Source organism: Lathamus discolor, chromosome 2 (genome assembly GCF_037157495.1).
Source record: "Lathamus discolor isolate bLatDis1 chromosome 2, bLatDis1.hap1, whole genome shotgun sequence".
In the NCBI taxonomy this organism is placed as follows: Eukaryota; Metazoa; Chordata; class Aves; order Psittaciformes; family Psittacidae; genus Lathamus; species Lathamus discolor.
In genome coordinates, this window is record NC_088885.1 from 141,353,733 (window position 1) to 141,369,975 (window position 16,243).

General features: G+C 38.0%; 1 protein-coding gene across 9 annotated transcripts in view; it reads left to right on the plus strand.

Moving 5' to 3' along the window:
* The window catches only part of OXR1 (oxidation resistance 1), a 263,521-nt gene that overhangs the window by 194,976 nt on the left and 52,302 nt on the right, over positions 1-16,243 (plus strand). For all 9 annotated transcript variants that reach the window (XM_065668798.1, XM_065668794.1, XM_065668799.1 and 6 more), the window contains one exon: positions 9,571-9,653. In XM_065668798.1, the coding sequence (XP_065524870.1) occupies positions 9,571-9,653 (83 nt within the window). The remainder of the gene's footprint in view (positions 1-9,570; positions 9,654-16,243) is intronic.

Consider the following 16,243-nt stretch of genomic DNA (forward strand, 5'->3'; position numbering starts at 1 on the left):
GGCAGTAGGAACTCTCATGCAGCCTGTCAGATGTAGATGATGTCTCCTTGTGTGCCTTCAATCACACTTCTTGCACAGAAGAATAATAGATAACTGCCTATATTTACAGTACCTCTTTCTTTATTCTGTGTCTCTCTTCCCTAAGACATACAGGGAGAAAAAGAAACAGTAAGTTGGTTTTCAGCAGTGAAATTAAGTACTTTGAATAAGGCCTGTACATATTGTTAAAGGCTTGTTGACAAAGATTGCTTATGTTCTTTTGCAGAAGTGAAATGTCAGTAAAACTCTTCAGGATCTGCTGGCCTTTTAATTATTACAAGGCCATGTATTCAACTGTTGGTCTAAAATGTCTGCTATGATAAGTGTGACTTCTTGAAGCAAAAAGATCTCTTTGACTCTTCTTCCCCTCTTGCCCTGGGACCAAGGATCAACTTAGACTGTGTTACAATCTTTTGGCTTTTCCCTAGCTTTGAGCAGGAAAAGTATTTCCTCAGATACTTTCATAATGTAATAATTAAGATTTGTGTTAATGAAATATGGCCTCAGTTCTGGAAAGCAGTATAGGTTTCTGTGTCCATATAATTTGATGTGCCTTTTTGACAGAACCATACTGAGGGGTTTTCCTCACCTGGGCAAAGCACACTGTGCAAGGCAATTAGATCTTGACTGCCCCATGCTGTCTTCTCCTTCACAAGGTCAGTTATGGGCAGGAAAAAGTACTTGTGACTGTAGGATTCTTCTTTGGCCAGTGTTTTCCCTGTACCGTGGTAATGAGTGCTGTAGAAGTTGTAACAATGATGAGAATGCACAGTTCAGTTGAAATCCACACTGTTTTAATTGGAGATGGGCGTCCCTGACATTAACTTAAACCTTAATAGCAAATCCCAGCTACTCCAAATGTTCAGTCTCTGTGTGTGGTGTTCAGGATCCAGGCCTAATTTTTACTCTAGCTTTTTTTCCTCCACTTAAGACTTTCAGAAAGATCTTGTCAGTATTCATTGTTCTTGCATGGTTCAGTTTTGACTATGCATTACTTCTTAAAAGAACAGTTTTTCACAAATACATTAAAGCCCTGTTTCCACATTTCTGAAACAAAACAACTGGGTTTATTCGTACTGTATTGTAGAAGTGAAATTGGTTATCTTATTTTTTTTTTTTCATGTAATATTTGTAGATTTAAGTTCTACTGTTTTCTTGCTTGTCTTTCTAAACAGTTGAACAGCTCTACAGGGGTTCCAAGTCCAGGAGGCAAGTCTGTTCAAATGGTGTACCTTAAATCACTGTTCTGACCCTGTGTACTACTTTGTGCAGAACAGTTTATAGTATTTCTTAGCAGGGAGGGGAGACGCTGGGAGACTGAGTAGTGCCACAGGAGGCTGTAAACCTGTTTAACCAGTTTCCATTGTTTGTGTCAGCAGCCAAGTCAGTGAAATAACTTTAGGAAGGTGTTTTATCTATTAACGATTGTGGTGGAGGATAAAAATGCAAGGAGAACCAGAAATTCCGGAGAAAGTATCTGACTTTAGTAAAGGTGCTACCAATAATTTCAGTGTAAAATCCCTTAAAAAAAAAACAAAAAAACCAAAACAACCAAAACAAAAAAAAAAACCCAAAACCAAACCAAAACCAAAAAACCACCCCACCAAAAAAACTCCAAGAACAACAACAAACACCAAACAACAACAACAACAAAAAAAAACAACCAACCAAAATATGACCCAGCCCAGAACAACAAAACAGCCTTGTGGGCTTTGAAATACTTCTGAAGATAGTCTTTTGATAATTTCTAGAAAGAGCTAGTATGTATGTATGCCTAGATTCACCTGAAATGGAATGTAGCTTTCTTGTTTGCTGGTAATATTGTAGATGTTAGCATATCAAAGTTGCATGCATTTTTATTTGCTTGAAGATGCAAGTCAAGGCTTTAGAGAATGTGTGATTGAGGGTTATCTTTGCTGCAGAATTAACTTGAATGCGCAGTTTGAGTCTCATGTATGCAAACCTCTTAAATGAGCCAACAGCATGTCTCAGTTTATTGTGCTGTGTTGTCTGCTGTGAAAGAGGGACTGTGGCCAGCAGTAAGGGACATGTGTTTTTGTCTTTTCAGTGACATTGCTGGTGCCATACTATGGACATGGTCTTCGGTTTGGTGTACCATTGTTAGAGGAGGCTTCTGAGAAACTGCAGAGGTTCCATGTTTAGGGGCGTATGACCTGTGAGGAGGGATTGAGAGAGCTGGGCTTTAACATTGCAAAGAGAAGACCATGGTGGGTTAGAGGCAATCTAATAGTAGCTGCTGCCCCTTCTTTTCTCTTCTCTTACTCCTGAGAAGAGAGTAGGTAGCAAGTTTTGGCTTGAGAGGTCTTGGACAACAGAGTAAACTTCACATAGGATAGTGGTCCATCCATGGCACAGCGTACAGTTTTAAGCTGTCCTAATTTGATGTTGACAGTATTGCTGCTTCAGACTGGAGGCTGAAGTAGATGTACTCAAGACGTTTCTCCAAATAACACTTGGATTCTGTGAGGATATGCTTCCATGCCTGGAGTAGTCTCATCCTGCTTCCCTCCTAAGCATTTTCATTTCACTTCTGTCTGCAGTCACTTCGTAGAGAGACTACTGCACAGGCAATCTCGACTTCCTGCTTGCTGTATGTCTCTCAAAAAGTACAGAAGTTTAAGAAGTGAAAATCAGTCATTCAGAACTACTTGCTCAGAGAATCCTCTTACCCAGTCTGTCATAGAAATTGTTCTAGCTGCCTTCTATTAAAGAATTTTTGTTGTTTTTCTCTTTCAGGCTCAACTTGATCAGTTCTGAACTGTGTTGCCTGTGGGTTTATTTACTTCTGTTTTTCCTATCAGTTTTTGAGTTGACCAGTAAGATAGCCATACACAGTATACCTGTTAAGCCATGTGGCTTATCAGTCCTCTGTACTATGATGAAGGCAGCAGCAGTGCATTTGAAAGATAAATGTGCAGGGCCAAGTTTTATGGTACATATGTCAAGTCTTCCTGTAAAAGTTAGTACCTTCTAAAAGTCTGTCTCAGAGTAAAGCAGACATAAGAATAAGGTAGGTGATTTCTTCACTTCATCCTTATTCAGTACTTCATTTTCAAGAAATTAACAGGTGTATAATAAAGTATGAGAGAGGCTTCAAACTGGAGAGACAAATTTCTGCAAGTTTTCTTGTACATACTGTTCTGGATGAAGCACATGTGAAATGTACCAGCACCCTTTACAAAAACGCTAATGCTTCACTTTCATGTCTGAAAATACTTCAGTGGGTACAAGCATAAGAAGCAAATGTAGTCTTGGAATGTACTGGGCTGATGACTCAGTCATCTTGTGATATGTTAATGTATGCACAATCTTCCGACTTACGTGCTACTAGTATATGGAAGTGCTTGACTATTCCCTTGGTTCATGTGATGCTAAATGATATTTTACTTCATGTTATGGTTTGTACTGCTGCATCTTGCCCTGCTGGGGTTTTTTGTTGTTGTTTTGTTTTGGTTTGGGATTGGTTTGTTTGTTTGTTTTTTTTTCCTCCAAGCTTTGGGACTTTTTCTGCAGCCTTTGTTGATTGTGCTTCTGAATTTGTTTGTTGATGTACAACTGAACTGGTTTCAAAACTAGCCCATTGGGAACTCATTAATAGACCCCTCCATTCTGCTAGTTTCTATTTCACTATCCCCTCTACTGAATTTTTGACATAGTTTGCAATTCTTAGTCTGCTTTTGCTGTTCAATAGGATTCTGATGTATCAAATGTTTTGCTGAAGTTCAGTTTATAGGAGCTGCAGTTATATGCCAGGTTAGTTTATAATCTAAGTATAGTTTATTCTAGTAATCTAGTGTCCTTTGACTGCATTGCATTTTAGTTTTAATGCATCATGTTTCATTCATGTCTTATTTTTTCTGGTTAATTCCCATTTCCAGCATTAAAACAGTTTTGAAGCTGATGCTTTATGACATCCTGCATACATGTGGCTGCTTTTCAACTTACTACATGTATGAATGATAAATTTCTGTGCGTCAGTAAGCAATGTGCCTCATTATGCTGCATGTGTGGATCTTCCTCGGGCTTGGTTTGGTGGTGGCCTCATGCATGGGCATTGCATGCCAGAAGAATGTGGGGAGGAGTCATAGTTATCAATAACTCAAATTGCAAGCAAGATGATTTAGTCCCGCATAAAGCGGGGAAGTCCATGTTCTCAGGTTAGGTTCTCAGTGCTTAATCAGCTGGGCCTCGAAAATGTCCAAGAATGGAAGCTGTACAACTGCTCTGGGCAATTAGATTTTTACCTTTTATCCAGTGGGAAGCTCTCCTTTTGGTCTATTATGTCTGTTGTCTTTTGTTCTTCCATGGTACATCGCTGAAGAGCCTGACTCTGTTGTCTTGGTATATGTGTGGAAGTCAGCTAGAAGGTACGGGAGGGCTTTTTCAGCAGAGCTGCTCCCTGGCCAGGTGGTGGCACCCTGTACAGCACAAAGGCTCTTCCTTCCCATGTGAAGGAGTGTTCTGCTGAATTTCATAAGGTTCCTGTCAGCTTGATCCTCCATCCTTTCCAGGTCTTCCTGCACGGTAATCCTGCCCTCAAGTCTGTTGCCTTGGTCTGAAAACCTACTATTTTGGCTAGAAAACTGCAGGCTGTGAGCATCCTGTAGGCTACTATTAAGGTCTCTTTATTTCTGGTTCTTAAGACACTGGAAGATAACTGAGAATATTTCAGTAATTAGCATAAGCATATCTATCTGCAGGAGAGGGAGGAGGATCAATGAGACAGTCCCTCTGTTGAGATGTAGCTCCTGCTGTTAGGAAACCCAAGTCAGCAGGCCTTATGCAATATGAAGATTTCCTACTTTAATTTTTTTTTGTTTATATATTAATAGAATTTAAAGATCTAATGGCTGTTAAGCAGAACTAATCTTATAAATATGTAGTATCTATGCCTCCTCTGTTTTATCAATTAGAAAGTTGCTTCATGTGCTGCTAAGTAAGTGTATTTGCAAATATTTTTAAAAAGAGACTTCTATTCCTTGCTTTTTTTTATGATTCAGTTTTTAAAAACCTTTACCCCATATGTGCTGCATGTTCTTTTATCTTTTTAAGATCCTGTGAAAACTGTGTCCTAGACAAGCATTTAACAAGGTTACCGCCTCTGCCTTTTTCGTAACCATGTAAATCTAATGTGTAACTTGCAGTTCTTGTTGGGGGATAAGAGAGGGGATAAATCATCTTTTTCTCATTTAGATCATATTAAGCTGTTATTACTTACAAGCAATTGGCATTGTGTTGACTTTTCCAGCTTACTTGCGTTATCTCGGAGGATACCTGTTTGATTTATCAATTTATTCATCTGGAAAAAGTGATATTTGTAATTGCTGTTAACATAGAAAAGAATGGAAAATCAACAGCTGAGAAGCATTGCAAGGTATTTTGAGTTTTATCATGCAGAAATATAGTAGGGTAAAAGAAAATTTAATACATTCCTGCTCTGTGCAGAGCTTGAAGATACTCCTAAACAGTTCTTAGCATGTATTATTGCAGTGTTAGTCACAGTACAAATCTCGAGTTCTCTTTACCAGCTCTTTTTGCCAGAAGGATGTGCTATAGAAGGACCAGCAAACAGGAAAATGAAGGTCTGCCATTCACCTCGGATAACATGCTAAGAAATGAGAAATGTAACTCTTGTCATGTCAGTTTGAACTAGCAGTGCCACAGGAATATTTCCAGCCAACCAAAATTCAATGGCACAAGACCATATAGAGGCTGTTAGTTGATACTCCGCCACAAATGTTGGAATTTAACTTCAGTTGTCTTCAAATTTCTGTTGAATAATGCCACTGACTGTTACATATTCTGGGGCCAAAGCTGCCTTATTTATCAACTGTATGTTCCCCAAACCCCTTTTCCTATCTTGTATAAATATGTTGGAACAGTTCATCCTTCTCTCTGGTTATGCTGATTATATGTAACCATTCTTATGCTACAGTTGTTTAATCTTGAATTTCCGCATGTGTTCATTATGACTAAATATTGGTCCAGTGTAATTTTGAGCACTGCCTTCTGTGTATTTCTAGTTACAGTCTTTTAAATCCTAGACAGTAGAAATATATTCTTATTTGTGGATCTGGTATGTACTTTTTCACTTAGCATTTCAAATTGTTGTGAAGGCCCAGTCCTGCAAAATGGTAGTTCAGAATTAAAGCATCTACCCTGATGTTATGGAAGGTCTGGTCTTGTTCCTCTCTGAAACAGCCCAGCTAGACGTCTGATAATCTAGCACCACAGATCCCATGTCCAGCAAGTTACTGGTGACTCTTGAGGCTGCATGCAGCTGTTCAGTGATGTCAGGTTTTTCTTATACTTGTGGTCTGAGTACATCAGCCTTTGGTAGTCTCTGCTGGCAGATGGGATAATGATTGTGCAGCAGTTGATGAGATGAGCTTTGTGCAGCAGTTGCCGTCAGGAAATGAGTAAAATGAAAGGATGACACCGATTCTCATTGGTGTTGAGGTCTTTTCAGACCACTGCTTCCTATGCTGTATCCACTTCCACATGCTCCCTAGAATACTAGGAGCACAAGGATGGCTGAAAGATGTGTTTACATAGCTGTCAAGAATAAATAGTTGGCTCATTCAATAAGAAATAGTTGGAGGCTTTGCAGTATGCAATCAACGAGGTTGAATTTACGTGTCTGCTACTGTGACCTATTTTCACAATTGAAATACCTCCTAGTTTTTTTTTTTTTTTTTTTTTTAAAGAAGTTAGGTGAAATTGATGTGTTCTGTAGGAACTGGCAGCTCAAGCACTCCGCCTGTGGGCATAGGTGTGGGCTTTGGCAGCTGTGGCCAGTACTGTCAAAGCCCTGGTTTGTAATTGTGCAAAAGCCCTAGTTTTTGCTTCAGCCCTGCCTGCCTTCAGCTCTTCTTGACTTGGGGGGCTTTTTTCATCAGGTTATGAAGCACCTGAATCCATATCCATATACTGAAGGCGAAGTAATGCTACCACAGAGGAAGGAATGAAAGTGGGCACTGATGGGGAGGATGGGAATTACTCTTAGGTAGTGGAGGGAATAACATTAAATAAAAATAACAACCTACAATAAACTGCAGCTAATAAGCTTGTGGAGAAACTGTGGTAGGAGTTCCTCTGGCATCTCCTTTCCTCCAGGGTGCCTCCAACAGGGACCTTCCTTCCCCACCCCTTCTCCCTGGTGATTCCTACTTTCCTGAAGTTAGAGTGCCCTGAAGTTTAAAGCAGCAGGTCCTCCTGCAGTGAAGAACAATTAGCTTTCCTTTCTTTTTTTATTTCTGGCATAAGAAACAGAAGTGGTTATTTGTGCAAGACATTATTCTACTGCTCAATTACTGGAGAAGATAACTTCTCTTGACCTCTTGAGTGGCAGCTGTCTGCAGACTTTTTAGATACTTATACATGAACAAGAGGAAAAAGGAAACTTAAATTTCAGTTAGGAAAGAAAATGAATAGACACAAACAACATTGGGCTATATATGGATGAAGTGTGTATATACATTTGTTGTATAGGTAGGGCTTCTCTATTTCTATCTGAGGGAGGGTGGGCCAGCAGCAGGGGAACATGATGCTTGTTTTACAATAGGGATGCTCCATATATAATTAAGGCATATATGGAATTCTGGATGAGGTCTGTCTTTCTTCAGCTGCATTCTTTGACTTTTGCTTAGGAGTGTGTGAACCAGACTGCCGTTGCAAGTAAATGATTAGGCTACTAGCAAAGCTTTGATACGGGCTGAAAAAATTTGGAAGAGCTGCAGTCAAGCAGTTGTTTCAGTTTTTCAGTAGCTTCCGGGGGGGGGTGGTGGTATCTGTTGTTGCAAAGTTAGGTACAGGCTTCAGTAGCAAAATATTTGACCTGGAAGAGGAGAATGTTGGGTACTGTTAAGTCTATGCACAGACTTAGAGTGATGCCATTCATTACTGAATTGGCTTAATTTCCTCTAGAGATGTTACTTGTGCCTTTAAAAGCTACTAATATAAACAGAAATTAAGGTTTCATTTATAGTTGCTTTTTAAAAGCTGCAATTAGTAAATAAGGGAAGAAATAGCTTTTAATGTTTTGGAAGACAGGAGGCAGAGTTACAGTGCCTCGGTATTCAGAATTTCTAGAAATTTTTTAAAGTAGGTTTAGAGTCTTGACTGTCATTCATAGCTGTATTACCATAAGTAATATAATCTATAGATGAATTTTTATCTTGTAGGAATGGGAACATTCTCCATCAGACTTCTTTCAAGTTATAAAAAAGTAGAATTAGTCCAGTATTTATTCCCTTATATAGAAAAATACCCCAGGAGAGTACTTACGTTGAGTCTGCTAGGAATCACTTTTATTGTTGTCTTCTGCAGATGGCCTAGTGTAGCAATTGTAAGATGTTTCTCTCCCTCTTTCTTGGCACTGCAGAACTTCCTATATAATTTGTTTGGGGTTTTTTGCCTGGTTTTGGTTTGGTCTGTCACCCACCCTGCCCTATATCTTGATAGTTTCAACTGTCCATGAAGAGCTCTGGGAGGGGGTATATGAAATTCATGGAAGTATTTGTATGTTTTGTAAGGTTTGTTTCTTCTATTAATTTCTTTTGAAATATTTGACTAAATATATTCAGTTATGGTAACAAAAATTTGAATGTATCAGAATGGGAGTATACCTAATCTCATTGTGGCATGAAAACATATCTCATGTAAATATTTTGGGCTCCTTAATAGCAGGTATTTAACTATTCAAGGTGGAGTCTTTGAGACAGAGACCTAATTTAAGAGGTTAATCTCAAAAATTAATGTGTGTATATAAATGGATGTTAAAACCCCCACTTTTTCTAGAGATGTAAAATTAAAGGCTTTATGTTGAATCATGTAAGTACACTGTTGCATTGTATTTATCATAAATATCAAGCCAATTAGTATAAAAAGGTAGAATATGGTTCAGGCCTGTGAAATGGAAGTCATCAAATACAATGCTCCAGTAAAAAGAACAGTTCTTGACTTGTGATGTTTATTTATTTAAAATCTATATTGTATATGTACAGGCTCTATGTATTTGCTATGGCCAGGATAACTCTGAAGTTAAACACTAGTGTTGTTCTATACAAAAGCTTTAAATTCTCTGTACTTACCAAACAGTGACAAAAAATCTGCACTGATTAGATCAAATATACAGGAACTCTAGATCATCTCCCTCCTAGATGAAAGCAGGATGGGTGTGATACAGCATCTCTTAAACCCAGTAGTTCCAGAAACATTGCTTGCCTGATGGGGTCAATCTCCTATTTAGTCTTCCTTCGTCAGTAGCTTCCTGGAGAGCAGTTAGTTGATTCCTAGTTATCAGTGGTTTGTATTGGTCAAATTCTTAAAGCATTGCAGAGGAATGAAGTTCCTATTACAGCAGCCAGTTGTCTGTTAGACAGAGTCACCAGGAGCAAGCTGTTTAACTGGTGAATTAGATGTCTGCCCACGGGGCTGTAGTCAGCAGCCTGTGACATTACTGAGAGAGTAAAATGAATTTAACACGCACGTTGCCTCAATTTTTTTCAGACACTGGCCAGAAGAAGACCCCAGACAAGAAAGATGGGCGGCGAATGTCTTTTCAGAAGCCTAGAGGGACTATTGAATATTCTGTAAGTTACTGCTTTATTGTTAGAATGTTGTTGCATAGCAAGTGCAGACTTAGTTTCATTACAAAATATAAGCAAAACAATAATTTGCATTACCTTTTAACCTTAGAATTGTGTGTATCTAATAGCTTATTTTGACAGTTATTAAATTGGAAACTAGCTAATAGTAGCTAAGTAATATTTGGGTTTGATGGTCGTTTTTTTGGGGGGGGGTGTTTTGTATTTTCTTCAAAAAACAAGCTAATCGGTCTGAGCATTCACTTCTAGGTAACTAGTTAGAAACAGTAAACAACATTAATTATAAAATCATGTGCAAGTTCCCTGCTTTCAGCACTATTAATAAACTGTTGATATCAGGAGAAATAAAGAACGAAGTTGGGGGGAGCTATATGTTGATACTGACCTTCTGGCGTTCTAATGATTTTTGTGGATACCTTTTACTGCACAGATCTATTTCTGCAGCAGTATCTGAAAATGGAGCCTTTCTCTGCCTGTTCTGTTCTTGAAATGACCCTCAAACTATGCTGCAGTCAGCTTTTCACATTTGTGGTTACTAAGGGAAACTGAAGTGAGAAGTATCTGTCATGTTATATACTGGAAATATAATTAAGCCTATAAATATCATTTATAGGGTTGACATGAAAATAGGTAAGTCTGTAACAGTTAGCTTTGAGTGCTTTTGAAGCTGGACAGGATAAAATAAAACTGAGAACTTCTTTATAAAAGGTCTTTACTTGACCTCTTGGTGTTCTCTTATTCCAAGAGTAACATACGGGAGAGGCTTAACTCTTAATTTTGCATTAAGCCAAGCTGTGATACGGCTTCACTGTGGTGCGAGAATGGTGTGATAATCATTTAGAGAGGGGCAGAGGATTTGTATGTTGGAGCTAGAAGCATGTAGTGTGGTTTATATTAGGAATTTTAATATGATTCTAACCTATACTAAAGACTTCCTTGAAGTTGAAATTCAAAAAAAAATTCTGCTGCTTAGGTTCCAGCAGATGAAGAAAGGTGAACATGACTGTTGTTTCTATTACGTTAACCCCATTTTGTCTGAAATTATTGGAAAAAATGCTCAGGTGTAACTCTGTAAAATTGGGGTTCCTATTCAGGCAGTAAATCCAAGTTTTCTCTTGCCACCATGTGTATGCATTTACCTTGGTATGTAACATTCCAAGCGAAGCTAAAGCACCAAGCTTTCCTTCTTAAATCAGTATATTTGTGTCAAGTTGCCATGTACTTCTGCAGATTTTTGTGTTCCAGTAGGTGGGGTTTTGGTTGCAAAAAAAACTTTTTTAGTACATACTGAAGTATGCATCGCTTCCTGGCGAGACAAAAAGGCAGTTCATAGGAATCAAAGGCTTTTTGTCATTAACCTTAATCCAGTTTTAAAGGAGCCTGTTGCATGTATGGAGCATGCTGCATTTCAGCTACACAAATGCTGTATTTTGTCTGGTCTTGGTCATTTCTCTCGTGAAGTGCTTAAGTAACATAAACTTTCAGAGCTTCGGTGATATGTTGCGCACGTATGTTTTAATGAAATACACAGATCTAACCTTAAGAAACTGAAATTATGTTCACTATGTCTAAGAGAGGTCTGGTAACTATTGTGATACTTTGGTACAGTTATTATTTATGACTTTAATACATGTAGAGAGAGAAAATTACTTATGTCTGGTTTCTGCCTTGGTCCTGCTACCTCTCAAAGCAACAGCACGTACACATGTACATCTGCATGTGTTGCTGCTCTGAGAAGCAAAAGAATAAAGGCAGACATCAGACGCACACACAAACATGAGTACTTTTGAAAAGTTAGTGGGCTTCTACTTCATTTTGTGGTTTTGTTTTTGTGTTTGGGAGGGATGTGCTTTTTAATAACTAAATTTTTTTCCAGTGGCTACATGGTTTTAGGAGGGAAGGGTTTATTTGTATTCCTGAAGTTTGGAGCAAGATGGCATCTTACTGATGCAGGCTATGGGTTTTTAAGGTGAAATAGACTTCCCACCAGAATTTTATTAAAAATAATATTACATTGGGGATAAATATACAATTAAATGCATTTGTCTTTAACTGCTTTTTGCTTCAGCTTTAATATTAAAGATTTTATTCTGAAAGCATAAAAACTTTGAACTGCTGTTCTGTATGTAGCGCCAGCAAGATGTCAGCAGAAGTTGGTACAAAGTGAAGGAAGCAAGTCCTAAGCTGCCTCTAAAGGATACAGAAAAATGGTTTATGTTCACTGTTACTGTCTGGACTGTGAACAGATATTTTTTTTAAGTTAATATCATTTCTCCTTTTCTGAATTTCAGTCAACAGATTAGATGCAAATTGGTATTATCTGTTATTTCAGAATTCAGTCAGTTCTCCAGGCGAATTGTTATCCCCTTTTTCCTCACCCCTCCTTCTAGTCTTCCTACATCTTCAATTTCGTTAGCTCCTTTTAATGCTTTTAAACTATTGTTTTGTTGTTTTCTGGTTATTGGACAACTAACCTTGAAATTCTTAAAAAAAAAAACTATTTGTGTACTCTGGTTTACGGGTAGTCAGTGTCTGACTTTTAACGGAAGAATGAGTGAACTCCAGTTGTTGAGATGCAATGACAAAAATGTTCATTAAAATGTCAGTAGAGGGATTTGGTTTTAAATGTTTATTTATTTTTTTAATAATTTTCCCAGTTGCTAATCTAACAGAAGTGGAGGCAGTTTGAACAATGGCTAATGATGACTCTGAATCTGTTTTTCTACTGGTGCACACAAGCACACCTGTCAAATCTGTGCGTAAAAGTAGTGTTCTGTTAATGGAAAAGGGATAATGAGATGTACCTCTGCTCAAGTAGGAGCACAGTGATTTGAAAAGAGAGTTCAATTTGAGATTCTGTTGGAGAAGAAAGATGGAAGCTATGGATCTTAAGTGGCTCTTCCCATATCTAGTTGTATCTATTAAAAATTATTTTAGTTAACTTGGAATTTTAGACTTATTAGTATACATATTTAAGTGACTATGGTAGGAGTAACTAGGTAGTAAGGTCTAGTGTGTCTCATCTCTGTATAAGAGTTGATGACTAGAAGCTCTTGCTATTGAGTATAGGAAACTGCTTAATATTCTGAGAAGCTCTTTTTCGACAGCAGTTACTGTATGTTAACACAATCCTGAATAAGCGATTCTTGTTTTCTTTTTACATTTCCATTAATCAGTATCTTTCAGTCTTTATATTTGAGTCAGTATACTAAAGGAAGCAAAGCATGGTATGTACTGAACCACTTCAAGACACCAGCTGGCCAGCTCAAGTCTATTTTGTGTTGTTTCAGGAAATAAAATAGTGTTTTCGCATGTCTTGTGGTGTCTTTTTAGAGGTTTACTTGTATTGGAACAAATCTTGCCATTCTCTTAAAATCATGAAACAGTGCGGTCACTGTTCATCATTCATGACTACCCTTTCATCTCAAAAGGGGAAATAATCACATGAAGATTCATCATAGTGCTTCACTATTTGAATATTTATGAAGCTTATTTATAATGACTTTTCATCCTCTCTTCCAGTATTGAATAGGTGAGGAAAAAATGATTGGAAAAGCTGGGGGATGTCTGTGGTATGTGGTGGCATGTTTCTAATTTGATAATTCTTAAGCTGTGCTTTTCCACAGAGTTATTTTTTCAGCTTTTATCTCTTCAGATTTTTTTTTTCTTCTTTAATGGCAGAAAATCTGAAAATTGGAAAATAGATCTTCAATTTGGAAAATGAGATACTTCAGGAAGTCTTTAAAACATGTACAGTTGCTTTGTTTTAAGAAGGTATCAGTGCTGGTCTCTGAAAATCCCGTGTAGTGCAGAGATGTGCCTGTGCAAATTTTACAGCCAAATAAGAAAAGGAAGCTTATGTTTGCCATTCCTGTGCTTCTGATTGTGAGAGAAAACCTGTAGCTGCCAAGAGATCTCAACAGATGGTTTTCTTTCTGAAGTCTGGAGAGAGTGAATGCACTGTTGAAGTGCTTAAGCTTTGTGGGGTTTAATTGACTGCTTTTAATATATTTGATACTGTGGTATGAGTTACTCTTAAATGTCTCAATCATTAAGTGATACCTAAGGAATACCTACCTAGCAGTTAATGTCCTCCAACATTCATGCGAGAGCAAACTTTGGATTTGGGCAAGGCTTTTGCATCTCACTTTACAGTTGGTTTTAGGAGACCTTTTGAATTATCATAGAACCATAGAATAGTTTAGGTTGGTAAGGACCTTAAAGCTCATCTAGTTCAACCACTTTCTGTGGGCAGGGACACCTTCCACTCGACCAGATTGCTCAAAGTCCCTCCCAGCCTGGCCTTGAACACTTCTGTGAATGGGACAGCCACAGCTTCTCTGGAAAACCTGTTCCAGTGTCTTGCCACCCTCACAGGGAAGAACTTCTTCCTTGTATCTAATGTAAATCTCCCATCTGTCAGCTTAAGTCCTTGTCCTATCCCTACATGCCCTTGTAAAAGGTCCCTCTCCAGATTTCTTGTAGGCCCCTTTAGGTACTGGAAGGCTTCTGTAAGGTCTTTCTTGAGCCTCCTCTTTAGGCTGAACAAGCACAACTCTCTCTCAGCCTGTTTTCCTAGGAGAGGTGTTCCAGCCCTCTGAGCATCTTTACGGCCTTCGACCTTCTAATGGAAACACCACTGTTCCATATTTTGGTTGCAAATTTTGTTATCTGTGCAACAAGTAGTACATTTCTGGTCAGGTTATAGTTCTAATTTGATTTCTGCTTTAGAACCAATTAAAAGTGGCATATGAGACTATTCTGATTTTTTGCATATCTACATGATCATACAGTACTGAATTAATAAGAGCTACTACAATAGAGTCATATCTCAAATACTGCTGGAGAGAGATGCTTGCTGCTTTGTTTAGCTTAATGGCTTGCTATCTAAAGAACTGTCATTATAGAATTGGAAAACTATCTAAAATGAGCTAATTGCCATGTTTTTGGCCATACCCTGTCTTTTTGCTTTAGTGAATCTAGGCTGACAAATGCACCTTTATAAAAAGATAATGAACTCTGTATGGAAGGAAATTCGTTAACTCTATGAACCTTAATTATGCTAGTATCCCAAATTGCCCTCTATCTGTTGAACTGTAACAGCTTTCAAAGTATATTATATTTGTAGCTGATATTTTTTTGCAGGACAACCCACTTCTCTTTGTATCTGTCAGTTACATGTAGTTATTCCTGTGCTGTTGACATGTGTTCCCTAACATAACATAACTTTGAAAAGTTAATAAAAAGAGAGCATTTATTTTCCTGAATTCTTTTGGGATGTGCATTCTGTTCAGTGTTAAGCTTTGGGATGTTCAAGTGGGAATGTGTTTTGAGGAGCAATTATTAAACTTTTTATATACTACTTTTGCATTGCAGCTAATAGGAACTCCATTTGCCAGCTATTCTCGTAATGCAAATAAAATATTTATTTAATCAGTATTAACAAACACTATAATCTGTAGATGCATATTTTTCCATTCTGGCAAAATGTTTGCTGCTTCTGTGAAGAAAAAATGTGCCTCGTTATAGTCTGACAGCAAAATGTATAATGCTGATTAGTTACATGGAATGTATTAATTCAACTGGCACAGTCCACCACAGAGTTCAGTTGGAGGCAGGCTAGCTCAATGTATGTTTTATTACTTGCCTCCCCTGTAGCATGGTTATGAAAGCAGGATGGTGTAGACTTTTGGTTTCAAACTCTGTGTTTTTCTCTGTGACTGTGTAAGGCCAAGGTCTACTCTTGGAGCAAGCACTACAAAAAGCTGTGTATGCTCCAAGACTTTTCCTTTCCTTCACTCCCTTCACCCTAGCCTCAGTTCTGTTTTCTGCCCCAGTTTAATCGTTCAAACAGAAGTAAAGGATATCTGTTGTTTAATTCTAGTAACAGTTGACAAGGCATACAAGGCATGGTGCTACACATTTTTGTTAAGGGAGCAAATGAAGAGCGGAAGATACCTAGTGTGTATGCAGTCAGCTAATGATATCCACTGGCTTTTGCTATGAAGAAAAGTGGGTGTTTGACTTTCACTCCCCCTGTTTCCTACTTTTCCCTTGAAAATTAAGTAGAGGGAGTTTAAAAGAGAAAGCAGTCTTTTCTGTAATTATCAAAATAAGTTAGATAACAGCCTGACAGTAGGAGGAAAATTTAAACCTGCGAGTAAATAGTCTAATACTTGCTACTTATATAGTGTGGAAGGTGTATAGCTTCTGCAGATGTAATTAGAAGGACACCTGCAAAGACATTTAAGGCAACAGGCAATGGAAGTTTTTTTAGTTTCTAGCTGTGCTTCATATTTAGCATCACAAGCATAGCTTTGCTTTATTGGTTCATCTTCTCCTGTTTTCCCTGGTACAGTGTTCATGAAGCCCTATGCCTCATGCAATGAACTTATTTTGGTTGTACGCTACCTTGTCATATCCCTGTTCTTAAATGCCTGCTGAGAATTCTTTATTCTGAAATGTTCCCTGTGAATAAAACTTTCTTCTGTTGGTTCATACTGAATGCATTTTAGAAAATGAGGGTGAAAATAACTTGGAAAAAACCCTTTCTTTACTTGGGAATCACCTACTCA